The 27,022-nt window shown below is 43.8% G+C and overlaps 1 protein-coding gene across 5 annotated transcripts; it reads left to right on the forward strand.

Moving 5' to 3' along the window:
* Positions 1-480: 480 nt before the first annotated feature.
* Positions 481-26,887, forward strand: mideasb (mitotic deacetylase associated SANT domain protein b). 5 transcript variants are annotated; one of them, XM_080512927.1, is made up of 13 exons: positions 481-596; positions 5,347-7,164; positions 8,696-8,971; positions 9,563-9,908; positions 10,115-10,181; positions 12,535-12,677; positions 13,022-13,125; positions 15,755-15,830; positions 16,833-16,921; positions 18,193-18,336; positions 19,578-19,697; positions 20,990-21,192; positions 23,602-26,887. In XM_080512927.1, the coding sequence occupies exons 2-13, from the start codon at positions 5,614-5,616 to the stop codon at positions 23,837-23,839; spliced, it is 3,357 nt and encodes a 1,118-aa protein (XP_080369053.1). In that variant the 5' UTR covers positions 481-596; positions 5,347-5,613; the 3' UTR covers positions 23,840-26,887. The 5 variants fall into 5 exon arrangements, with proteins under 5 accessions (XP_080369053.1, XP_080369054.1, XP_080369052.1 ...); XM_080512928.1 differs by lacking the exon at positions 481-596 and adding an exon at positions 2,969-3,021; XM_080512926.1 differs by lacking the exon at positions 481-596 and adding an exon at positions 3,316-3,466.
* The last annotated feature ends 135 nt before the right edge of the window (positions 26,888-27,022 follow it).

Raw genomic sequence — 27,022 nt, forward strand, 5'->3', positions numbered from 1 at the left:
CTCTGATCACATCAAGATGTTTCTCTTCTACCAACTTCCGGCTCTGCTTGTAGCCCTATTATGTCTTCCCAGAGCTTCTTTGAGTTAGTTTCTTTTTTCTGTTTGTGCTTGACTGGGGGTTAGAAATCACAGTTGCGTACATTTTCTAACACCACTTTACATTTAGCCACTCTCGCAGTTTTTGACTGCGGTATTTGACGATCGTTCAGCCCGCCGATGTTTCGGTATCGCTGCAGATTACCATCTTGATCTGTCGTTGAGCCGTTACGAATGACCACCATACTGTCAGAAAGTGCAGATCGCTTCGCCAGCACCGTCTCATCACCCCCACTTAACATCGGGTTTTTTTACTGAACGTGTTCAACCATGAATTTAATGGAAATTACAGCGCCATCCGATCCCAATCAAAGATATGTGAAGGCGGGTCTTGCTGCAACAGCATCAACTGCTCGTTAAGTGTCTCAACCCGGAAGTGACGTCCTGTGGAGGAATGCGTGTGGGGGAGAAAAAAAAAGTTTGAGATATTTCTGCCGTCACACCAGCAGCAGCACCGCACCAACTTCATCTGTTGGGAGGCAACGACACTGGAGTTTAATGTAAGTAGAGTATGGATGCTAACATTGCACGCTTTCTGCCCATGCTCTTTGCACTGGAAGAGGTGGAAGATGACCTGACGTCACCTTCCCTCCTCATGATCCCCCCCGACACACACTCTGGACATGAACCGTCAAAAATCGCGTTATTGTCATCCACAGCATGCTGCATTCAGCTCGAGTTTCACTGATGTTTGTGGACTCTTGGAAGGCAGATAGTAGAGATTCAGTTTTAAACCCTCTCGCTGGCCACTTTATTATTGGTTACACGTGTTTAACTCTCATGCATATTGATAATCAGCCGATCACATGGCAGCAGCTCAATGTATTCAGGCCTGTTGACTGGTCAACATCTGCTGAAGTTCAAAGCCAGCATGACAACGGGAAACATGAAATGTGCCTGAACACCCTTGGGAGGAACTTGGGGGGGTTTGTGCCCAAAGGTATTTGGGAAGAAGGGGAAACATATCGCCAGCCTAGGGATTAGAAGTCACAGCCACCCAGTCAAGATGATTTTTTTTAGCAGGCAGGGTTGAATGATGCTCTGCCTCTAGATTTATTATTTTTCTCAAATGTGAAGCTTTATTTTTTAATCACTGTTAATTATTGTGTCATTATTCATTGATATCACCAGTAGTGTTCGTTTTAGGTCAGTAACAATATTGCAGTGCAGACTCAGAAATATTATTTAGAAGTTAGAAGTAAAAAGTGAAGTGAAAGTGGTCTGTGCAACCTATTGTACAACTTTTCGAAGTGTATTTTTTTTACTTGCACTTTCAGCAAGAAAACAACAAATACTTTATATTAAAAAAAAATCGAGTTATCGACATCATAATTAAAAATAAGGATATATTTGCAGAATGAATAACAGAAAAATTTGTGTAACACATAAATATACTTAGACCAGAGTGCATTGACCATATCATCAGAGGTAGGCATGACTCAACCGCTTGTCAGCTGCATCTGTGAATGTTTTCAGGCTTTACACTTTATTTTAAGGGCCGTAGCGGAGTGAGAGAGAGAGAGACTGGCAGAGAGACTTACATGCTCTGTCACATCCAGCTCTGAGACTGCAACGTCTGCAGTATCTCTTACTACAGTTGGAGAACGTGGGATCATCCTGTTTACGCAGACTTTTTGGTCTTGTAGGAATCCAGCAGTTATTATTCAGTATATGAAGAAATGCAGGAAGTCAGAATATTGCCTGAAGGCTTGTGTGCTGGAAAAAAAAACATCTGCCATCAAATCCAGACTATCATTTTGTGTTTGTCATACGTCTTGTTTTATTTCACAGAATGGGATTTATTGACTAGATCTTAAGAACAAATAGTGGCATACAATTATCTGTTTTTGCTTGAGAAAGGGAAAATGGCTGTAGAGGTCACCTTATCGTGAACGATATTGTTTGCTTCAGTGTCTCTTACTTACTGTTTTTAGACAGTGATGTATGGATCCTCTGGAGTGTCTATAATTATGTGTATTCAAAGTTCAGGGCATCAATATGGTGCACTCAGTGGTAGGTACAGGTGAATAATACAACCATCTTTCTGCTATTGTAAGAGAGGTAAAGCCACTATTATACTACTATATAGGCGGCTCACATACACTTGTTAATAATGGCACTAACACTTTATTAAGAAAGGGCGTTTATGCCTACTATATTCTTTATCTGGGTTGTTTCACGACTGAGAATTTTAGAAATTTTGTATAAAGTGTAGTATGTGAGCATGTTTGACATGGACATTAAATTGCGATCATTTTACTGTTACAGACCAGTCGAGATTGAAACGGACCCATGAGATTGACCATAATTTGAATTTCTAGTCAAATCTTTTGATCTGCATTTTTGTAGCCAATATATGTAATATGTAATCTAAAAAATATTTTCTCTAACCCTTCTGTCAGGTATTTTCCATTAATTCTGCCTTTTTAAGAAAGAAAAATCTGCATATTCCTTGATTTTCTACTAAAAACAACAAACAAAAAGTGCAGAAATCCTGGTTAAATAACCAACCTCTCTAAACAAAAGTGTTTGTTTTTTCCACACCCTCTGAAGGCCTCTCCTCTGCTTTCAGAAATAGGCTCCTGCTCGCTGTCTCGTATGCAAATCTGAATTTCAAGCACACCCCATGCTTTGGAAAAGGGGGGGGGGGGGAGAGAGTGCGGTGAAGGGAAAGTGTGTCGGGTGCGTCCTCCCTTGTGTGCAGGAATTTCCCGCATGGACTGAGAAGGAGCTTGCTCCGTAAATTACAGCGCCTTCCATGTCAGAGGAACGCCTTATATGGGCATGGAAGTGGGTGTGGCCAGCAGGCTGGTGGCGGGGAGGAGGAGGAGGAGGAGAAGGAGGAGGGGGGGTATGGGGGGGAATCACAAGACAAGCAGAGACGCGGACAGACTGGATATTACAGCAGAAGGCCGCATTGCTCGCGTGAGTTTCATTTTCTGTGTGTGCGTGCAATCGCAGTGCAATAGTGTGCAACAGACAGCGGCGGCATTGCGCTCGAGCTGCTGCAGGTTAGCGCGCAGTTTCCTCCCGGGAAGTGCTCTCGTGTTTACGCAGCGATGTCGACCCCTTTTTCCTCTTGACTTTGTAGCGGAGGGGGGGGGGGGGAGAGTGTGGGGGGCGTGGAGGGAGTGAGGAGGGGAGGCTTTAGAAGAAAAAGTACCAGCGAGTGAGGTCAGCAGTGTAGCATGAGTCAACCTCGGGGATGTATGCAGTCATCATCGCGGGTCGGTGTTATTGTGCGGGGCCTTGCTGTCGCTGCTGGCCGCACAGAGCTGCGGGAGTGTGTGCGCGCGTGTGTGTATATATGTGTGCGTGCGCTCTCCTGCGGGCCGAGCTGCCGTTAGTAGCAGCTTTCATGACAAACACAGTAAGTATCCGGGCAGACTGGAGAGGACTGTGCGCCGTGTTTGTTTATATGCCTGCGACACTGCGTGTTATTGTGACAAAGTAGTTTTTTTGTTTAGTTTTTTTTTCTTTTCTTATTATTGTTTACCTCGACACGGGCGCGCGCTGCTCTTCTTATTGATCGCGGGGGCTTTCTGAAACGCCGTCAGTGTGAGCGGATCGCAACCGAGAAGAGGCGCGACGTGGTCGAAGCTCCTGACAAGTTGCATCGATCCGTTTGTGTTTTGTTTTTACGCACTTGGGTTGTGCGCGCCGCGTTGCGGGTTCGCCCGGTTGCATCGGGACGCGGCATTAGAGACGGGATAATCCGTTTGTTGCAACAAAGGGCTTCTCGTAAATAGCGCTGAGCTTGCTGGCTGGCCTTAGAAAGTGATGTGGAGGGAGGGAGGGGGCGTCCAGGAAGAGTCCTGTCGTGCAGGAGAGCATGTTGACTCCTCTCACATTTATTCTGTATTTGTGCTGTACAGATGGGGGGGTGGGGGGATTTAAATTAGGCAATGAGAATGGATTAGAGCGGCTAATGGTGCCTGACATGTATTTTAAGCCAATTTAACGTGTTAGTTTGTTTATTGGGCTAAACCCCAGGCTTGTGTAAGGTTGCACTTGTGATGCGTCACGATGATCCCTCACCTCTGATGGAGGTTTAAATGCTCGGGTAATCTCAGCACGGTTACTCTGCAAGATGAAGTGCTGCTCCTGCACCTTTCCCCCTGTTTGACAGCATGTGCAGCATCACATGGCATTACTTATGTACACACACTGGCACACACAGTGTTTGTTCGCCACATAGCAGCCATTCACTTTCCTCTGTCAGTGGTGCCCCAGAGCCAGTGCAGGATCTGAACAGCTGCAGCTGGCTATTTTAGGAAGTGTGTGTCTTACTAGCCCACAGGAGTAAAGGCTGACAATTGTCAGTTACTTCCCAAGTTCTAAGAGGCTGCCTTAGCCAAATCCATGCTGTAGAAATTGTTGTATTAATTTACGTAATCTCTTTGTCAAATTCTCATGTGCAACATGAGTCTTTTCGTTTATGTCCTTTGATTATAGGGAGTCTCACAGATGGAGCACGGATTAAAAATGTAACAGAAACATTCAGGATCTGCGTGCATCTTGAAGTTTGGCAGGCTGCATTGTGTCAAAATCTGTTATGAAACCTGGCCATCCGATAATATTTTTGATAACCATAATGAGTTGCCATGACAATTGCCAAGATCCACTATAAGATACTCAAGCGGGTGAGGCGAGTTGAACGTTTTCCTGCTCTCACTTATTTCCCCGTCATTCAGATTGTTACATTATGACTCATGTTTGTTCACTTTCAGTTACCCTTCCTTTTCGAGATCGCAGCAATGGTTCAAAGGGCACAGATTCACTTTTTTCACTTTTAATGAGTCACGCAGTCGTAAAAGAGTGTTTCCTATCATATTTAGGTTTGTGTCTGTTCAGGCACTATGTGATTCACATGTTAGACATACTGGGTTTTTGGTTCAAAAGTCATAGAATTCTAAGTCAATGCAATGTAATAACATCCTGTAATGAAATTTTTTTCAAACTATTGATTTGCTTTTATGCTCCCAGTAGCCCATGCAGGTCTGGACATATACGATATGTGTTAGCTCTTCTACAGGTCATTATCCCTGTGTCATGTGAGCTTAGCAAATAGGTCCACCCCTCCCCAGCTCTATTCACCCACTTGATACCTTTCATTGGCGGTCTATTGTTGAAAAAGCAAACAGCAGGTTTTTACGTAGCTGGGGCAGGATACTAATGAGAGCACCCTCCTTTGGGGACCCCTTTGGGCTGATGGCTCAAGGCTTGACCTCTCTCATTTTCTCTGTACAGGGTGTCACCAATGAATGAGAAACACACCTTGACTTCTGATGTGTTGAGCTCCCTGCTGGTGACCGCCGAGTGGGTCACAAAGAACTCCAGAGGAGAGGATTATCTTGAAGGATCCAACTCCTCGTCACCCTGATGTTATTGTAGCTCATAGCTGTCTTTCACTACGGAAATCCATACCTTTGTCAGTACTTTTTGAAAATAAAGACACCTCCAGTGGACTATCAGTACATTTAGGTGACTGAAATAATTACCTGCCTCGGCTTATTCATGCCCGTCATGAGCGTACCAGCCCAGCAGAAACCCAGCGCCAAAAGAACAGGAAAACGCATCACCTTTTTCACCGATCAAAGTGTAGCTATGAAGGAGACCTCTCAGCACCCAGAAGGTGCCTACTACGTCACAAGCGGTACTTCTTCAGACCCCGGACAAAGTGAGGCTGCAAGTACTGTTACCTCTAATCCGGAAGGTACTCATATGTACCTCAACTCTGTCATCTTCAGCCCAGATAAGGGCGACCAAAGCAGGGGCCATTATCAGCAGACTGTACCCATGAAGTGGGCTCACCAGGAGTCAAGTCAGCCACAGCCATCACTGTCCCAGCAGCAGAGAGCTGCCTCGTGGAATCCTATGTCTAACTGGGGGCAAAACTTTGCAAATTACATCGGTGGGGTTAATGTGTCAGACTCAAGGACCCAGAACACATTTGTGAAGGTGATGCACGAGGCTTCTGGCTTGCCGCCACATCAGCAGCCACCCAACAGAGGAGCAGAAAAGCCTGGAGTCGAAGCGTACAGGGATCCAGCAAAGCCTCGCAGCCTCGAGTGGGAGCAGCAGCAGTCACAAGCCTTTCAGGAGACCCTCAAACCCGGAGTGTTGAACACCCAGTCACAGAGTTCCTCACACCCAGGAGGAAGTTCAGTCTTACAGCCCTTTCAGTTGGCTTTTGGGCAGCCCAAACAGCACCTGCCAGCTTACTATCAGTCGTTTCAAGGGAACAGGACAACGTTACCAAACCCACCAAACTACTCGCAAACAAACCCTAAGCCTGCACATCAGTTACAGCAGCTACAGAGGCAAGAACAAATACAACGCCAGCAACATATCATTCAGCAACAAATTCAGCAACAGCAGCAGCAGCAGCAGCAGCAGCAGCAACACCATCATCAACAACAAATGCAACAGCAACAGATCATTCATCAACAGCATGTGCAGCAGCAGCTACAGCAGCAGCAACAGATGCAGCACGAGCAGCAGCAACAAAAGATACAGCAGCAACAACAGCAGCAACAGCTCCAAATTCAACAGCAAATGCAACATCAGCAGTTGCAACAACAAAACCCTCATGTGCTTGACTATTACCCTGGCGCACAAAATGCACATCCGCACCCGCAGCCTGTCGTGGTGAACTCCCAGGAGTCCACTGCTCCGGCTCCCCCAAAGATCCAGGAGCCGATCATCCAGGATATCACCCCAGAACCCCAGCAACCGTCTGATCCGCTTCTCCCGCCCCTGCAGCCTGAAGCCTTGTCCCAGACGCAACCTCAGACACAGCTTCAGTCCCAAACACATCTTCGCAGATCCCGGCGGCTCTCCAAGGAAGGCGGGGCGCCTTCCGACAACCCTTTCCTTCCTGTTGCTTCTGAGCAGTTGGCCGCCGGTCCACCGGGTTCCCAAAACGGGGCCCGTGACATTCAGGCCGCCCCGACGGGCGTCATCCAAAGCACTCGCAGGAAACGCAGGGTGTCTCAGGAGGTCAACCTGGAGACTCTGGCTCAGAAGGCTTCGGAAAGGGAATCGCTGCCATCACATGTTGTTAAGGTTAGTGGTTTCAATTAGAGGACTTTCTAAACATGCAACTCTCCTTTAAATTTTCTTTTCCCTGTTTCCTTCTTTTGTGCCTTTCCATTTCCATTTTCTGTTGTCAGCTGTTTTCTATCAAGCATAAGAGCCAGAGACATGGCCTTTATTAGGAAAGAACTGTTCTGAATCCCAGTGATTGCACTGCCGTTTAAATCTAAAATCATTGCTACAAGCTGGAAGCTGTAATTTCAAATATATCAACAAGAGTGAAAAATCCGTTTCTCTAGTGTTATCCTCGGGTATAATTGCACTGGGACTTCTACTCCCAGAGCAGAAGCGGGAACTGGAGCAAGCGGCTCAATGTTACTGCCAGGAAAACTGTGCCAAAATTTGTGTTGTTTGTGATTAACATGTTGCTGGAAGAGATGCTGAGTGTAATCAGCACCCAACAAAGTATGCGCCACAGAACTGAACAACGCAGCTCTGCCTTGTGCAGAAAATCTGTAGCTTAAACAAGACTTTACATAGAGCATATTATCAAAGGGTATAAATATTCTTTATTAAGAGCTTGAACATCTTCTTACACGGTGGTTTAAGTGTACCAGTGTGTTGAATTACCCTGATTATACCACGTGAAGTAATACTCCTATCTGTGTTTATCTGATATCTTCATTGTGCAACAAGTTTTGTTGCCAAACAGCACTGAGTCAGTAGTTCAGCATGGCTGTGAACTTATTTTGCCTCAAGGGGAACTGATCACACAGTTCTTTTTAGTTACGTGCCTGCACTCCCCCCACCCAAATCAAAGCAGAGAAACGTCCTGTCGACAGCCTGCCCTCTGCACCCTCCCACCCCACCCACTGTGTTTGAGTGTGTGTGCGTGTGTGTGTGTGTGGGGAGGAGGGGGAGGGGGGGGGGGGGGTCGCCCTGCCTGCAGTGCTCAGCAGAAAAGCTCTCCACCACTCTGGTGTCAGGACTGGAGTTTTCCACCAGCAATAATGAGCACAGATCCAGCAAAGCCACACAGCTGCATGCCTTTCTGCCCATGAAGATGCAGTGTGCAACGGCAGCATCCAGCCTGTGATGTGGTGCTTTAGATGGCTTTGAAGTTGCTTTGCAGATGATCGCAGCTCTAAAGCACAGAGGCTGCTCTTGCCCACTCATTATGGCTTGTTCTCAAAATATGTGAAGAATGCTTTTGGGGACAGTTCCCATGTCAGGCCTGTCACCTTATACACTGCACCGAGCAGTAGTGTACCAAGGTGCAGACGCGGATACCTGTTTGTGAAAGGCATGCTGACTGTGCCAAGACACATGTTGTCTTGATCGATTTGTCAATTTTTACTGCAGTTTATTTACTATTTGGTATTCTGCCATTTATGATGAGAACACTCAATGTTTAAAGGTATCAAAATGTTTGTACACACTGTTTAAATATCGATTACATTTTTGTGACTATAATGCTTGCATGTCAGCATGTTCAGATGAATCGAAAGGCACTGAAGTGAATTTAAACTCAAAATTATAACAACATATGTGCCATCTGCAGCAGGAGCCACACAGGCCGTGGAGTCCCACCGAATCAGAGGACATGAACGCCAAGCGGCCTCGAGACGACAACCTCCTTCCGCTTGTCATCCCCGTGTCTGTTCCAGTCCGGAAGCAGGAGCCGTCATCTCCCAGCAGGGACCCAGCATCTCTGGCGTCCTCCTGGCCCCCCAGGCCCTCAAACCCCATGGACCTCGGTCGCACAGACCACAAACCTTCGGTCATTGTCACCCGCAGACGCTCTCTCAGGAACTCCCTGTCAGAGAGCTCAGATCAGGTGGGCACATGTTCGTAGGGTCTTAGCACTGACAGTACATAGGACCCTATTGAAACCATAGGGATTATTATTCTCTACTTGTTTGTAATTCTCATTTATAGACCTTCAATTACTACAACTGTCAAAAGAAATTATAAAGCAATGTCAGGGATGCATTTTTTTTCCCTGGATCTTTTAATTCCAAACTGATATCCTTGAAGTTACGCCACATCGCCCCACTAACATCCTTTCCCTTCCCCCCACTGTGCTTCATGTCTTCCCTGCCCCCATTTTAGCCCTGCTCAGTTTTCTCCCTTTCCCTCATTTATTTGGGGACTGGATTTGGTGAACTGCATGCCCTGTCCCAGATCAGGCAGATTAGTGGGGTTTAGCTTTGCGATACTGTACATTATGTACCATACAGTGGAGGACCGGGGTACCTTATCCGTTCTCCTGCTCTGTCGGATTCCTCTGCATAAACACACAGCAAACCACCTATATAAGCTTGCAAACGTATCTGTCCTTTACTTGTATAGGCATTCAAATTAAAATGGATCACACAGAGACCCCCTTGTAATAAATGTGCCTCTAACAAGTAACTTCTCTGTCTAGACCGATGTCCCAGAGGGAGATAAAGATGAAGACTGCAAAAAGTCCAAACGACGTCCCCGGCCCGAACCTCTCTTCATTCCACCGCCGAAACCCGGTTTATTCATCGCCCCGCCGGTTTACTCCAGCATTACATCCTACCAAAGCCACCTGCGCTCCCCCGTGCGCCTCGCAGACAACCCGCTCACAATACCCCCCTATACACCCCCACCGATCCTCAGCCCGGTTCGTGAAGGCTCAGGCCTGTACTTTGCCACTTTCCTGTCGTCGTGTGCATCTGGTGCAGCCGGCGGCCCAGGCCTTCCGCCTGCAACGCCAAAATCAGCCACACGCAGCTTGTTGCGTTCCAGTAAGTGAAAAACGTACAAATGTGCTCCCCAACCTCTTTGCACTGGTGAACGCTTTCTTGCAATGAGTTTCCATAAATAATGAAATATAGGAGTGGATAGACGATATGTCACCACAGCAGAGTCATTGCTACTTGCACTGTAGACTTGGTCTTTATTTGAGATATGTTTTTGTGTTGTTATATTTTCTGTGTCTTTGCGCTTCCAGACAGCTGTGACATCACGCCACCAGTTCTGTCTGCTATGAGCGAGGCCACTCCAGTCAGTATTGAGCCGTGAGTATTTACCTCATCTTCTTCCAAGATTGAAATGTGGGTTTGGTTAATTCCGTGCGAAAGTATAGGGGCACACGTTGTCATGGCTGGAGTGACTGTTGTGCAGTACTAAGATTGTACTCAAATCTTAGCAGTGGCTTGAATCCGACTTCTTGAAACTCTAAACCTGTTCCTCAGTGCGGCCCTTCACCCCGCCACGATTACCGCTGGAATCTTTTGCCTCGTCATCCGCACCAGGCATTAGTGCCGGCCTTCAGCCTCTGATCTAACTATGCTGCCTTTCAATAAAACACATCCTGTAATAACAAGTCCATAGTGACTGTCAGCGGAAAGCCTTAAAGATGAAAACCAATGTCAGTGTGTGCTTTAGTGGTTTCTGTGTCTTTCCATTCACAAAGAGCAATTCAGGTTATTCAGTCATTTCAGTGCAATGTGCAGATGTTGGTGAACTGGATTATTAAAATGATGCATTGAAATCACTTCCAAGACATGGCTCTTGTTGCTTTTAAAGTTAAAAACCTATTCGATGCAACTTAAGAGAGGAGCACGATGGTGACGGCAGGATAATATCATAGCAGACACTCACTGAGCGTTTACAGGAGCAACTGTTGTATCTGTTTTCAGGGCAGTCAGACTGTCATTGTTTTAAAAAGAGAAGTCGGATCAATCTGTGATCCAATACCTTGCTTGGGAGTTGAAGGTATGCGCTCCTTCACCTGCAGCTCTCGATCCAACCGCTCCCTGCTGCGTTACTCTGCTGCTGACGAAAAGCCGGAAGAAGACATTTTGTTGTATCTGTGACGCATTTGATGCTATACTGTCTGTGGCTGCTTCTCCATGAAAGAACACCTTGACTATGCGTCGCCAGCTGCAGGAAATATTTAGTTTGCATTTTGTAGTAACTCAATACTGCTCAGACACGGGACTTTCTTGAGGGGAATTACCCCCTTGCACTGCAGTCCCCCTCTGCAATGTAAGAAAGACTGAAGTCGCAATGTCGGTGTTGCGTTTGTCTGTGTATATTTCGAGATTAAGTAATGTGATTGCGTCATTTGTTGTTGCAGTTTGCCAGAACTGCTGATCACATGTGATTTTGACCATGGTGGTTTGTCTCCTTCGCTGTTTTCCCCGGAAAGAGAAGGACAGTGCGTGATGAGTTGTTACTAGAAAGAGTTGACAGACTAATTAAAGAAACAGTATTGTGAGGGCTGAGAATGTATCCGGTTCCCACATACTGAAAACACTTCATAAAAGAGAAAATGGCCTTGACCTTTCTTAGAATGCTGGAAAAAGTTTGAGGTGTGGAGACAAAAACAACAAGGCTATACAGAGAAGCAACTGTTGAAGGATATCATCTCTGTTGAGCTCGGAGCAAGAACACTAGTGGTGGTAAATATTCCAACTCAGAGATTTAGAGATTACTCAGAAATTAAACTAAATGAAAGCAATATCGTACTGTTATACTTATGTAGTTCAGTTATTTACACACATTTTCATTATCAAACCAAATTTTTCTGTCATCTGGCCATTGATAATACTGGTTATCATGGATACTAGAATATAAAAAAAATTGTATATAGAAGAGCAGTTGCAGAAAAAGTCAACAAATGATGCTTAACAATGCATCTAAATACCAAACCAGATTAGAATCTCTGAAATATGACATCTTGATTGGCCACTGTAGAAACATAACCCGTTATAGTTGAAATGTTTTTCTTATAAAAACCTTTTTTTTTTTTTTTTTTTAATTGCGCCAGCATTGATGTGCATTTTATGAGTGTGCATTGTGCGAGCTGCCGCTTCACTAATGCCAGCTGCTCTGCAACTTATTCAGAGACGAGTTAATGAGGCTTTCTATAAATCACACGTTGATAAAATGCAACACAATCCCTCACAATGTCAACTCCATGCAGCCAAAACACGGCGTACAAATGAAACGTCCCTTGCATTTCCGCCGGGGATATGTTGGCTCTTTGATTTGTTTGTGTTTTCACAGCTTTTACACTAAAACATCTGGTATTTGATATGAAGTTAAATTGGAGAGAAGCACATTGTATTGTTTCATGCATTTTTTTTTGTTGCACTATTTAAAGAACATGGCACAAAGAGAAGCAAGCAACCATAAAAAAAAAAATATATATATATATTAATCCAGAATTAACACAGAAGCTTAAGTTTCAATGAAGCTTGAAAATAAAGCTTAAGTCTAAATTCTGACAGTGCAAGTGGCTGAAATATTAGCGTGAATGAACGCCTCCCATCTGCAGAAACAACAAAGGCTGAATTAACAATAGGTTTAACTCAAATTAAAGCGTTTCCAGTCTTGCCACTCACTCTGATGATCTGTTCTCAGACGGATAAATATTGGGTCACGGTACCAGGCCGAGGTGCCAGAGCTGAGGCAGCGGGCGGCTGTTGAGTTGGATCGTTACAGCGCGGACCTGGTCTGGGCGCCGCTCAGCGAGCTGGACGAAAGGCCCGACTTCCAGCAAAGAGGTTAGAAAAACAAATATTTTGTTGTTTAACGTAAAGCTACTATTCAATTGATATGAATGTTGCATGTCAAATACCAAAAGAGTGACAATTTGTAGTTTTAATAGTCTATGCAACACATAAAGCAAATGAAACAACACGAGATAGTCTGTTATATGTTGCGTAACGTTCCCACTGTGGCAGGGGTTCTTAAAGTGCACGAGGATGAGCCTGACCTTCACACTTTTCCTATTTTGGCGTACAGCTCATTCTCCAGTTCATCATCCAACTGTCCATCAGATCTTTTGTCCGCTAAAGAGATACAATGATTCATCCCTCCCCCTTCTCTTGCTCTCTTTTCCTTTCAGTGGAGGACCTCATGCACCTGGCCTGCTCCAGTGTTTTGTGTGGAGGAGGGACCAACCAAGAGTTAGCCCATCACTGTCTGTATGAGTGCAAAGGGGACATAATGGTGAGTGCAAGGAGAACAAGCCGTATTGACTGGCTGCGCAGTGACTTTCATGAATAATAGAAAAATGACCGAGAGCCTTGTTTTGCGTTGCTCGGACTTGTGCCAGGTTTTCTTCGAAGCCCACACATGTACCACCAACCTGTTTTCCTCTTGATGGTTGCCTTCACTGCTTCATTCTCTGTGGTCTTTATCAGACTATCTGGTGCCTCTATATAACGATAAATCTTGATTTTCTTCAGTGAAATGAAAGAAAATACAATTTGCAGATCATTTTTAGGGTTTTTGCATCTGCACACAGATATCTAAATGTTCAGTGGTTACACAGCCAGTTTTCATTTTTGAATTATATGTTGAACACGTTTACATACGCGTTGTCATTATATGCACATTTTTCTTGGATTTCTTTTCAAAATATCCAACCAACCTTTCTTACTTGAATCATCAAAAACTCTAATATTGTTCATGGACCCGCTACTTTTAAATGTGCAGTATAAAGTAACTGTGGAGATGCAGTGCATGTACATGTGTTCGTCCACTTCCTGCCTTAACCTGATATCTCCCAATAACCTGTTTGTACGCGTGCATGCAGATGTAGCCTGTGAGTGCTCTCAGCTAAGCTCTCGGAAGTGACTGATCTGTGGAATTTCACTTTGCTCGGCTGTGAATTTCTGTGGTGGCCTGAGATGACTGAGATAGTAGAAGACTGTTGCCTTGTTTAGAGACGTGAGACGTGCAGAGAGAAAAGAACAGCTTTTCTTTAGCAACTATCTTTAAATGAATGAAGTCTTCAGCAAGTATTCGTAGCTCTTTTGTTGCATGTGATCATAAGATGATCTTTGTCATACTCATGTCACCAAGAACTGTGTCTGGACCAATGAGTGCTCCACCGCAGCAGTGACGCATCCGGTGTGTCATACTTGTGAGATCACTGCTGGACAACAGAAAACATCACAGCTTATCATTTAGAGTGCAGATATCCAAGTATAGATGTACTGGACTGATGTATACAACATTCAACTATCAACAATATACATTGCACTTCTCTCAAGCTGTTTTCTTGCACAAGCAAGGTGTTTAGGAATTGTATTATGAAAACAAGCATAAATCACAGCTAGAAAAATACCAGAACAATAACTTGAAATGATCTGAACAATAAATCGCTTTCACTCCACTAGTTTGCCACAGTAAACATGTTTTAAGTTTGTTTATACAGAAAAGCTTTTTTGTCTTGTTTTAATCCTGGGAAATCTGAGAGTTCTGAGAGCTTCATAAAGTAGCGGTAAATCAGAGATTTATTTCGTGGTTTCTCTTTCCGAATGAAATCATCAATATACCAAGAACAGAGGACACAGTTCTAGTTCTATTTACTGAATGTATTGATTTTATGAGAAAAGCAGATGTTAGTAGCAGGACTGTTGGATGACGACCATTATTAATGCTACTGATGCTTTTACTTAAAAAAACTGCTACTAGTACTATTACCACTACAATTATTACTACCATGACTACTATCATTAGTATTACTAATAACAATAACAATACTACTACTACAACAATCATTGGTAATAATATTTCAACTCTATTACTACTGCCACAATCAGTATTAACATCATCATTAACTCTGGTAATATCTACTCTATTACTTCAGTAGCCACTGATTTACATTATTTGGATGCATTTAAAGGGTTAGAATGATAATGAAAGCTTGGTCTGTGTTTTCAGTGCAGCTCTTTGCTAAAGTGAATCCCTGTAAGGTTGCAAAGAAAATATGAAATTACAACAGCAAACACTGCAAACTGAAAGTTTGAAGTGTGTAAATATGTCACCAAATGATATTAGTTAATAGTCTTCATTAACAGAGGTGTACTCTGAAAACACACACATGCTCATGAAACAGAATGAACGAGTTATATTGTAATCATTTGACGAAGTGAGTTTACATTAAAGCAACAAGCATGTTTACATTGGCACGTGTGGCCCATCATTTCAGATGTTTGTTTTGCTTTTTGAATAAAGACGACTTTTAGACTCTCCTTGCATGTGCAGAACAAACAAGTCACAGATGAAGTCTTCTGTACAGGGAGCTTGAATCAATACTTCCGTTATTGAAGGTGCACCAGTACGATTTGACTCACAGACAGCTTTATGGTTCCACTGGTGGAGATTACAGGCCCTACTGGGCCAACGTTGTCAAGGAAACATTTGGGGGAGTGGGGGCTGTCAGAGCGCCCACTCGCCGCAGCGGTCTGGCTCAAACTGAGCGTCTTCCAGCATTCATGTGCCGTCAGATGGTTTCTTCTCAAAGAGCACAAAGTTGATTCCTGTTTCACAACCATCCACACAGCATAATAACCGTGCAAGGCACTCTGCTTCCTGGTACGTGCATAAAGAAAATGAAAATGGAGGCCCTATCAGCCCCTGGTGGCTTGTAAGCTCCGTTTTCACTTTGCGCCTCACAACATTTTGCAGGTTTATGAAGCAGGATTGGATGGTGTCATAGGGCAGGAGTGGACTTGCTTGGCATTAGTTTCAGGCTGTATAAAGACTCTCTAACAGTCGCTGCTGCGCAGCAGCAGCTGTGCCGCGGCTGTTCATTTTTAAGTGATATTTAAATGTTCTTGCCTCCCAGGCTGCCCTGTCCCTGCTGATGCTGAGGAATCCCATTTTCCCCAAGTCCAACCATCTGTCCAGCTACCACTACTCAGGTGCGTCACTGACAAATAAAGGAACTGTTGACCTTTGCAGTGATAAAATGCTGGTTGATGATTTTCTGATTGCGGTAAGCACTCTGGCCTTTCCGTGGGGACTTTACATGTTCTTCCTGTGAGTGTGTGGGTTTTCCTTCCGCAGCTCAAAAATAAAAGTGTGTGTGCGTGACGGTGTCTCTCTCAGTCAGTATATTTACCTATGTAGCTTAGTTGACCTCCTGTTTACCTTCTCGCATGCTGTTTAACACCCGGGGCATGGGGTCTCGTTCCAGTCTGACCGCTCTGTATACAAGCAGCAGCAGAAGGACTTTCAGTTGCATCATCACGGTGTGTTTGTCCCAGTTTGAAAACTTAGATTTCAGTCTGACTAAGGCAATAAATCAGCTTTTTGGTGTCGTTTAAATCTCGTGTGTGTTTGTGTGATGAACGAATGAACTGTCCTGACAATGGATGGATAAATAATTAGTTGATTCAGCGACTGACATAAAACACACGAGTCTTTAGTGAAATCATAATGAAACCCTCAAAAATATTTGCCACATGAATAGACTGATACCAGCATGTCTAGCCCGTCTTTTAGCCTGTTTGTCATTAAACTGGGCTGGATTTCTACGCTCTGCTCGGCCTCAGAGAGGCGGCAGCTGCGGTAGTGAGAGTGTGTTGTTGGTGGGTTAGTGGGTGACTGTGGAGGATTGTCAGGGTCAACGCGATGAGGGAACGGGGGGGGCAGGGGAGGGGAGGGGAGGGGGCTTACAGCATGTGGTTAATCCCAAGCAGAAGACAGGAGAGCCATTGTTTATCCAGTGATTTCAATGTGTGTGTGTTTAGGGTGGGGGTGGGATTGAATTTATCAGGAACACCACCCTGCCAGTATGTAGTGTGAAAGCAAATACTTTTGCACTTGTGAGGCGTTCCTGAACTTGTTTTGATGCACTTTATCAGTTTCAAACATTTCTCCCATTTCTCTCTCTCTCTCTCTCTCCTTGGCTCGCCCCTCAGGATCAGACAGCTGGACGGCAGCTGAGCGACGCCAGTTCAACAAAGGCATCGCCGCCTACAAGAAGGATTTCTTTATGGTTCAGAAGCAGGTATGTATGTGTCGTGGAACAAAAGAAGAAGGAAGTTAAAAGTCTTGAGTGCAGTGCTAATGAGACCAGGCCACCTCGTGAGCGTGCAGCCAACAGACCTTCCCCAGTGAACGTGATGTTATCTTTTCCTCCCTTTGAGTGCTTGGAGAAAAAGGAAATCCAGTCACTGTGGAACATTGTTTTCCTTTTGTTTGATTATTTGCCATATCACTGGCGGTTATTGATTTTCCACAGCGGGGTAAATATGTTTGTGATGAATCATTGCAAAGGACTTGGCATGTGTACTTCTCGTGATCATAACTCCCAGACTTTTAACTAAGAACTAACTTGTAGAGAAAAGAGAGCTACAGCTTTGCACCCATCCGCAGTTCCCCCCCCCAGGGTGACACAGTGTGACCATCCAATCACGGACAAGATTCAGTACGACGTCAAACCTCTGTGACGAGAGCTACTCTGTAACAGTTGCAAAGGCTACTGTTGAAGTCATGTTGGCAACCCAGCATTTTTACAAAGTATTACTTCTGTCCAAATTTTTTTGCATATTGTTCAACTTACTCTGTACACATTACACATAAGAGTAGATCACCTTCAATCACATTGTGGTGGTGTGTTGGTACGACTATGAAGGCTTCAATTTCAGTCGCGCTAACATGTTTGCTTGTAATTTAAAGCCCAGTCATTCTAGTTGTATGAACTAAACTATTAGACCTTTAAGCCAGAAGACCGACAAACAATAGTGAGCAGCTGTGATCAATTAACAGCTTGTTTTAAAGCAACGATGTTAAACAATGTTAAATGCTGAGGGGAATTATGGTGACGTGTGAGAAATGTGAGGACATTTGATAGGATTATTGGATTTATCACCAATTATAGTAATTGTTATCTGTACGGTTGCACCAGTTTAGCTTTTCATCATTCTTTTTTTTTTTTCTTTTGCCAAAAGAGTTGCTTAAACACATGAAACTAATAAAGCACATTCACATGATTTCTCAGAGCATTTCTACTGTCAAACGTGTTGCTTTTGAGCAGAAGACATGATAACTAGTAAATGTAACCTCGTAACCCAACCTTTAATGCACAAAGGTAATAACCATGCAAGATGTTCAACCATTGAGGGAAATTTGATGATCAGTGCTGTGCCCAAGGATAGTTTGACGTATGGACAGGGCGAGATGGAGGATCAAAACACTTGACCAGGTGGAGCACAGGCAGTAATTGAAAGCAATACAGAATTACATGAATTGGTAATGAGCCGTGCTTGTGATTGACAGGTATCCACAAAGACGGTTGCGCAGTGCGTGGAGTTTTACTACACGCACAAGAAACACGTGAAGATCGGCCGCAACGGGGCGCTACTCTATGGCGAGGCAGAGCCTCTGGAGAGCAGGACCACCGAGGAGGAGACGGACCACAAGGTCAGCAACATGCCATGTTCAATACGTCTACTGCAGAAACCAGAGTGAATGAAGCTGGGCAGTTCAGGAAGAGATGAAAGATGTTGAGCTGGAGTCAAGAAAAAAAAACTCCATACAGCTTATGACTTCACTGTTATATGACTATAGAGGTTTTTTTTGTCTATCCAGGTAAACCATGCTGTTAAAAGCTCCATAAATACACAGTATGGCAGCAAGTAATGACTGCTTTCATTCTAGTGGTATCTCCAGAGGGAGCAAAAGTACTCCCAATACTTAAGTGAAAGATAATTGTGGAAAAACACTTTGAAAAGTTCAGATTCAACTGCTTTTATTTAAGTAGAAGTAGAAAAATGTAAAGGAAATGTATGAAATTACAACAATGTAAGGCAACTTTAACCTTTTAATAGCAGTGGGGGATTTGTTATTTGTACACATCATATGTACACACGCGCAACAACAAACTACACCAACATGATTGTATAATCATTAACCATGACAGAGATCAGTATTTAACTTGTGTCATAGCTTTGAGTCATGAATGTGTGTGAACGTTTTTCTCCAAATTAACTATACTCATAATTTAGGTCTGGGTTTTGTATACATCAGTATGAATTCTATTTAATTAATTTAACTTTTGAGGACTTTTATTATCCTTTAAATGGAAACAATCTTGTCATTCAACTATCATTGAAGTAATTCGAGCTCTTTTATGTTGGTAACCTTCAGTGTGGAGAATTGTTACCTTCAGCTGCTTTGGTCCTTTCACTGCGGCTCTGAATTCTTCTCATCCAGGTTTAAGACGAGTTTGACGAATTTAAGAAGGAAAATAAAAAGTCCTAAGAAAAAAATTACTCGGGTGGGTTTTTCAGGTATTGCATAAGTACAATAACAAACTACATATACTTTATTTTCCACCTCTGTTATTAACAACTCAGAGAACTTGGAATTATCCAAACTGTTAAGTATATACATTAAAAACAGGTTTCATACATGTATTTCATTAAAAGTGCTCAAACGAGACAGGTTGGGAGAGTTGTATAGTTTTTTTTTTTTTTTTTTTTTCCTTTTACTGAGGTTACTGTTTCCCATAGACGTCAGTACATTGTGCTAAGGAAGTTCTTTGTGCTGATGGGGGAAGTGTCCAGTGGACAAACTCAGACAAAGAGACACCAGCCTTCTCTTTCTAGAATCTGTAAGTTGCTCTTCAGCGACAGGACTCACAGATGTTGTTGAACCGGCAGGGCTCGCAGCGCCTGGAGCCACAGCGGGAGGAGGACAGCCGGAAGTGGGAGGGGTCAGCTGACAGGAAGACGGACGTCTGCTCCGGCGGGGTGACGCAAATGCTGCAGTCCTCTGAAAATGTGAGCGTGCAAACATCAGGTCTCTTTCAACCATCAGTCTGGTATATATCTGGATCTTATGGAGCGCAGAAGGTTGTCCATGCTGAATTCATTAACTGAAATAGATATTTTATATAAATGAATTGTACATGTATAAACAGCCACTTCTTCCTCTACAGATTTTAGTACTGGGCTTTTTACAATGAGGACTATTTAGTTCCCAATCCCAGAAACAAAATTGTCCAACATCCACTTGTTCATTTATTTTAGATGTTTGTGTCATAGTTTTTCTTCAAAGACACATTTTTGAATTCTTTTCTGCAAATGTTCTTGTTCGCATATTAAAATAATGACATTTGGTCCAATCAGTGGTTCTCAAAATGAAACCTGAGGAACAAGAGGAAGCCACCATGATTTTCCTTCTCTAAATTTTACAGAAGAACCTGTGATTATAAAAGGCAATGCACAGAGATTAAAACTTGAACTAAAGCATGTTGAAGTGAATGTCTTGCTTAGAAGGATTGGGTTTATTGTGATTTCATATAAAAATGTTTTAACAGGCACAAGGTAAGCTCAATGGAAAATATAATAATTTTTCTATATTGTAATAAAGAAAGATGAGAAACTCAGACCTTCAAAACATAAGTACATGGAGAGGAACAAGTTGGATAAAAACTATTGCTGATTGCGTCTGTGGTTGTCAAAACATAGCCAAAAATTCATGTTTAAATTATATTATGTTGGAAATCAATCCAGTTCCACAGTTTGTGCTACTGTTTGTTTGATCCTCCATAATGTAGATACACAAATAAAATAACACTGTTGGATATTATAAATATTGTGTGGCAGAGAGCGAGAGGAAAGTTTAACCCTCGAGACAAGTGATGAGTATGTTTTCTATTTAAATGGACAATATGTTGCAACGGACGTCCTCGTGATCGGGGCTTAGAAAAATCACTGGGCCTCACCACTCAAGACACTTTGTCCTTTTGAACTCTGCAGACTTGATGGATGTGTGTTTGTTCTGCTGCCCTCTGCTGGAGCTTTAGGGACGCACCTCTGCTTGAGCCTCCCCTCCTGATCTTGTGTAACACAGTTATGTTCTCTCGATAAACAATGACACAGCAGACTTGCTCTTTGCACGAGCTTGAGAGCGTGTTTGTTTTTAAACATCCGTTATGTTGTCCTACATGAAACCTGCTCATAAAGCAGCTTCAGCCTCTTTATTTTCCCTCCTCGTTGCTCCCAGCGACTGTGTTTAAAGACATTTTGGGGCTCACATGTGATCGGCACCTGTCTTTTATTGTGCGCAGCAGCTGGGGACCGTCCTGATCATGAAAGGCCAGGAGGATCTGGGAAGGGAGCATTCGCTGTCACAGGTCATCCACCCTCCTCACCTGCCTCCCCCGACCTCCAAACCGCGCTTCGACGGCAACGCGCGCAAGACGAACCCCTCCACGGGCACCAAACCCTCTGCCGGACAGGAGGGAGAGTTCCCCTGCAAAAAATGCGGCAGGTCAGTGGTCAGAAATGTCACATCAGTCACCATTGTCGTGGACGTCGGCATGGCTTTGTTTACTCCCGCAAATCTGGCAGCAGTGGCCTCACAGCAGTCCGTCTAATTATAACACATGCTGCAGGAACTATATTGCCGCTGCTGCCCACTTGGACTATCTGTTAGTAAATAGAGGCAAGACTCCCGTGATTTCTGTTCTGAGGAATCGAACGGCGGTGTCATGCTTTGATTAAATAACAGCCCGTCCTCTGGCAACACCGGGCCTGTTATTGCCAACCGTTTCCCAGCAACCGAAACACAGAGCAGACACGGCACCTCACACCTCTCGTCAACGCAACTCGACCCAGGCGAGTCCACGAGAGTGCCGCTCACACCTCACATGCGAAACCTGCGCAGAGTGGCCCGGTCATGGATTATCCACCAGCACACAGTCCGTACAGTCAGGTCATTCACAGCTTTTTGAAGATTTAGAGCCGACCCCCTGCTGGGGCCCTGTGATTTCACACTAATTACTTATCGTCTGATCCATCTTGTCCATCAGCAAGTTTTCAAAGCTTATTTGTAATCATTGTGTTTTATCAATTACAGCAGATTCAGTTTGGAAGAATTAATTGGACATTTATCGTAAGCAGATGAATATATTTTTACGTTTGCGACCAAAACATTTCCATTGTTTTCACTTTATTAAGAGAATGATAACTATTGTATGCAAGGGAGGAACGTTGAGACAGGAAACACGTAGGATGTTGATTGTCTGCTCATTTGCAGATATTCGAAAGGTTCATATCTAATATAAATGACACGCTGAAGCCTTTTTCACTCTATGTCCTCCCTCGATTAATTCTGATGCTTTCAGTGTAGCGTGAGCTTCTATTTGCTTTGCAAATGCTGTGCAGTTTGTAGAAAGTGTTCAGATTTCACTATGCAATTGAGAGTTTGTCATTGACCTTGTTTGTTTACTTCAAATCGTTTATAAATAATGCCTGTATTTAGATTATTTGCTAGAAGATGCTTTATTGTGATTGAAAAGGTACAACAGGAAATTACAAGAATGCGTTCCGGTAGCTACATGTGTGTATCAGTATGAAATCTGAACAAGTAAGAATACACCAAAACCTGAATATAATGCAGAGTGGAAGAAGCAGAGCAGTATAAAGATCTGTAACTAATCTGATATTTCACCGCGAACCTATTTGGGAATGAAGGTATCTGCTTTTAAATGTCTCCAGGACAATACAAACCTCAAAATCCCCGATAGCTGCGTGCAAATCTGCCACGAGCTGTCCCCCGTATCCCCGGTAAATGTACTGTAATTTCCAAAATTGTTTTTAAAAAAATGGAGGCGTGTTCAAAGGGGGTTTTCACACTCACTCTTAGGTCCACCTCGTCTTTTTAGAGTCAGCAGCCTCAGAAAGGCACAAACCCACATAAGCATCAAAAAAGGTGCAAATGCACATTATATTTGGGAATGGTTGGGTGTAACAGGGTCAGCGTGAACACGGCACACGCTCTGATTTGGAGCTAAACAGCTGCTCTGAAACCTTTCGGAAGAGGTCGTGTCAGGGTGTGAAGGAACCAACTCCAGGATGCTCTCGTGTATATTTGCCGTGTTGTGTACACGCATGGAAAGAGGCTTCTATCAATCACTTCATAGAAGTCATAGAATGCTATAAATGATGTTCCCATGCACTCTGCATGCTAACGTACTTGACCAATCAGATGGCGCCCTACTGCACGAGATGCCCTCCTACTGTGTAGATGTGAGTATCTGAGGTCACAAAGTGTCTAGAAAAAGAAAAAAGACACCCAGATGTCGTTAAAGGAGATTCTAGCTTCTGGCTTGTTCACCTGATGCATCGCCACTCAAGACATCGGAGAGTGTTGATGAAACGAGAAGCGACAAAAAGGAAAATGTGGTTCAACAAGCTGCACTCGAGAAGCTAAAGGGAGCATTGTATTTCCCACGTAGTCATGGAAACACGAACAGTTGGTTTGATTTTTAGACCGCAACTGAACAAAATGACCAAACTACAGCACTTCAGTCACCTCCAGGTTTAAAAACATCCAGCAATCTCGGTAAATTCCCTTGTTTATGAGCCGAAGATACCCATTTCTGTTTTTACCATGCGCCACTTTTTGTCCTGTCCATCGCTCCCCATCCAGCTCAATCCCACATGGTGCTTGACCCACTTGGTAAAAAAAAAAAAAAAAAAAAAGATTTTTGGGGAGCGATCCAAGCATGGCAGGACTGCTGGGAGCCTTGCATCTCTGCACAGGCCGGCAACTTTGAAGCAGATGATGGATGAAGCTCTATTTCGGGTTTCCTCTTCGTATGTACAGTCCCGCTTCCAATGACGCTTTATCGAATCCAAAAGGCCGCTCTGACTTTCTCCTCCCCCTGTGCTGCAGGATATTCTACAAGGTGAAGAGCCGCAGCGCTCACATGAAGAGCCACGCCGAGCAGGAGAAGAAGGCGGCGGCGCTGCGACAGAAGGAGGCCGAGGAGCGCGCGGCGGCAAAGGCCGCGGCCGAGGCCGCCGCCATCCTGGCGGCGCGGCAGCAGAACGGCACGCGGCAGATGGGCGGCGACAGCACCAACGACGACTCGTCGGAGGGAGAGGACGACGACGACGACGACTGGCAGTGAGAGGAAGGAAGGCCGTACGCAGCGCAGCCTGAACCTCTGGGACGGGAGAAGCACGATGTTTGAATAAAGAAGAAGATTTGAAAACCCTCCATTGAACTTTCTGTACATTTAGTGGATCAAGGAGACGTCGGTTGCTCGGCACATTCAGGGACAGAAGAACTCCCGTTGTTGGTTGTTTTAACTGTGAATGCGTGGACCCAGTGAGCGGGCGCTTTCTAAAAACTCCCCTTTAAACTCTCGCTTGAAAAGCATTTCAAGAGTTACCTCTCTTGGTCACAGGGCTCGGTCAAATCAAAGCCATGCCGCTCCTCCGGGCGACCCCCCCCCCCAGCCAAGGCTTCCCTCTGCACTCTGAGTCTCGCCCTGCTTCGTTTCCACAGACGTTTTGTTTCCCCCCCTCGCCGTGTCCCATCAGTGCGGCGGCTCTGGTCGGAGGATCTCCCTGTAAACTGTTTGCCTCTTGTTCCGCCGCTCTTCTGCACTCGAAGCTGCCAAACGCTCTTTCAGACGCATGACTGTTTCTTCGGGCTTTTCGTTCTGAGACCCCGCCCCCCCCCCCCCCCCTCGCCCTCGTCACCTTTTATAGCCCCAAGCCCCCAGTCTGTTCCCCACTGTTGATGCCTTGGATGTTTTGATGCTTTTTATCTCAAAATGACAATCAATTTTACACTGTTGTTGTTGTTGTTGGTTTTTTTTTTTTAATGAACATATATACAGGTGAACGTCACTTTTTCTGCCTGTGTAGCTATACATGGTTATCGTTGTTGTTTTTGTGAATATTCCCGTCTATGATTATTATTATTATTAATATTATTATTATATTCTGGTTTTGGCTGCAATTCAATTGAGTGCTTTCCTGTTTTCTCCATAGCTTTTTTTTTTTATTTAAACACGAAAAAATGCTATTGCTGCCTGTTTTTAACTGTGAGATGTTTCTTTTGGGAAGCCAGAAATGAAGAAAATGTATGTGCAATAGAACAAGTCGACCCCCCCCCCCCCCCCCACACACACACACACACCTTCATTACCTGAGTGTCCAGGCCCTCCCACCCCCCACAGTCATGCTTACAACCGCCTGCTCTGGATGCCACTCTGTCAACCCTGTAACTGATAGGAGACTGACTCAGACTGTTGAAGCCACACATCTCTATAGATACACAAAACAAAGTGGAAAAGACGGCAAACATGACACACCGACCCAGAGCTGCGTTTCAGGACAACGTCCACTTCCAAACGGGCTTAAAAAACGGGCTTTTTTCCACTGCACAATAAACATGCTTAGCATGTTTAAATATCCAGATTTGACTGCATCACATGACTTCTGTCAATTTTTGCCAGTAAATTATTGCCTTTTGTCAACAAACAGTTCCACAAACATATTTTGATTGCAAACACGATTTTCTTTGTTTTGGAGAATCGGATCATATATTTCTACCTCAGCATTTTGCCCCTCACACCTTCCATAGACTGCTATTGATTGGGTTTTGTTTTTTTTGTGAAATACTAAATTGATTTGTGCAAACTCAAGATTTTAGCAGGCAAGAGAAGATACATGTGGTTTTTGTACTGCACTTTTTTATGCAGTTCATGTAACTAAATTCAGATTCTGCAGGTTTTTTTAAATTTAATATTTCAGAAAAGCTCTTCACTTGAACCTGGTTATTGCAGTTTATTTCCACACTCATGATGACTAAAGATAAATTACTGGAAAAACGTGACTCATGACTATAAAAATTGTTTGGGTTTTTTTTGTTTGTTTTACTGATGATCCAGAAGGCAGAACCAGCAAACACATAGTTTTTATGCTTAGTAATTCTGTTATATTACATTTAGACTGTTTACATGTCAAATCTGTGGACGGGCTTTAAAAAAAAAAAAAAAAAAAACTCCTCTTTGTGTTCAAATTTGAGCAGGTTTTCACATTGAAATTGTGCATTCTTGTGCTGAAATGCTGTTTGTAGTGAAAGCTGATATGTCAGGAGAAAAAGAGGAAGGGATCCTTCTCCGTCTCTCTCTCGGCATGGGAATGTGTCTCGGGTGTGCGGTAGCTGGCTGTTGTGGCACTTTCACGCCCCACCGAGAGCTTCTGTGTGGGGTCAGCAGCCGCTGAAGGGCACGGCCGAAATATGCACCCAGAAAAATGTGCAAATTAGTCGCAGATTCCACATCTGTGTGAATATAGTCATTACAAGGATGCATTAAAAAAAAAAAAAAGTATCTATATTGATTATTTAGAAATGTGGCCATTCAAGGGCAATATTTTAATCCGTCTGATCCTGCTGTGTGTCTCTACAATCGCCTTTATGTACGCGTTTACCTTGTGGCTGGTTTGAGGCACCAAATTGGCCATTTTTAATCCGAATATTATTTCATATGTCGATTTTAAGCCTGCCGGCCCGGAGCCAGAAACAAATGGGTTAAAGGGGGTTACTTTCCTTTAAAGGACAAACCACAGTGGGGGAGCTGGAGGGCTCCAGTTACCAGTTACTCCATGAGCTGAGCCTGGGTCTATGCACAGACTGTGTGTGTGAGAGTGTGTGTGAGTGGATGAGTGCGACGACGTCAAATGTTTAACTGTACGCCAGTTAATGGAGGAAAAAGAAAAAAGGTTTGCAGACTGTTCACATGTTTGGTGTATTAATTTATATTTCCTTTATATCGGGGCTTGTCCGGATGTCGCTGTCGGGGGGCGCTGTGCTCGCATGCTGAAGGTTTTTCACCATTTGGATGAAAGAGAGGCCGCAAACTCACAGCTGTACACTTTCCTACTTTCATCCGGTTGGTTAAGGGAATTTTAAGGGGACAAATGGTTTATTTAGCTAAAGATTAGAAATATACATATATATATATATATATATGAATGGAATTCTATGTTTGCATACTTTCTATGCTATTTTCATATGGGGTTCACACTAATGACAAAAACAAAGGAATCTCAAGTGCTTTTTACTACAGTGTAACTTATTTGTTTTGATTTGATTTTTACCACCCGTGTTTTTAGTAATGATTTATGATGCACTGTATATTAAAGTTTTAAAATATCCTGCACGCTGTTGAGTGGCTCCGTTTTTGATTCCCGTGCCGAAACACTGACGTCTTCCCAAACAAATGTATTGAAAGATGAATCTCCAGCCTCCTTGTGTGTTTTACGATTTATCTGATCAGCCTTTAATCTTGATCAAT

The sequence above is a fragment of the Blennius ocellaris genome (assembly GCF_963422515.1).
Source record: "Blennius ocellaris genome assembly, chromosome: 17".
Lineage (NCBI taxonomy): Eukaryota > Metazoa > Chordata > Actinopteri > Blenniiformes > Blenniidae > Blennius > Blennius ocellaris.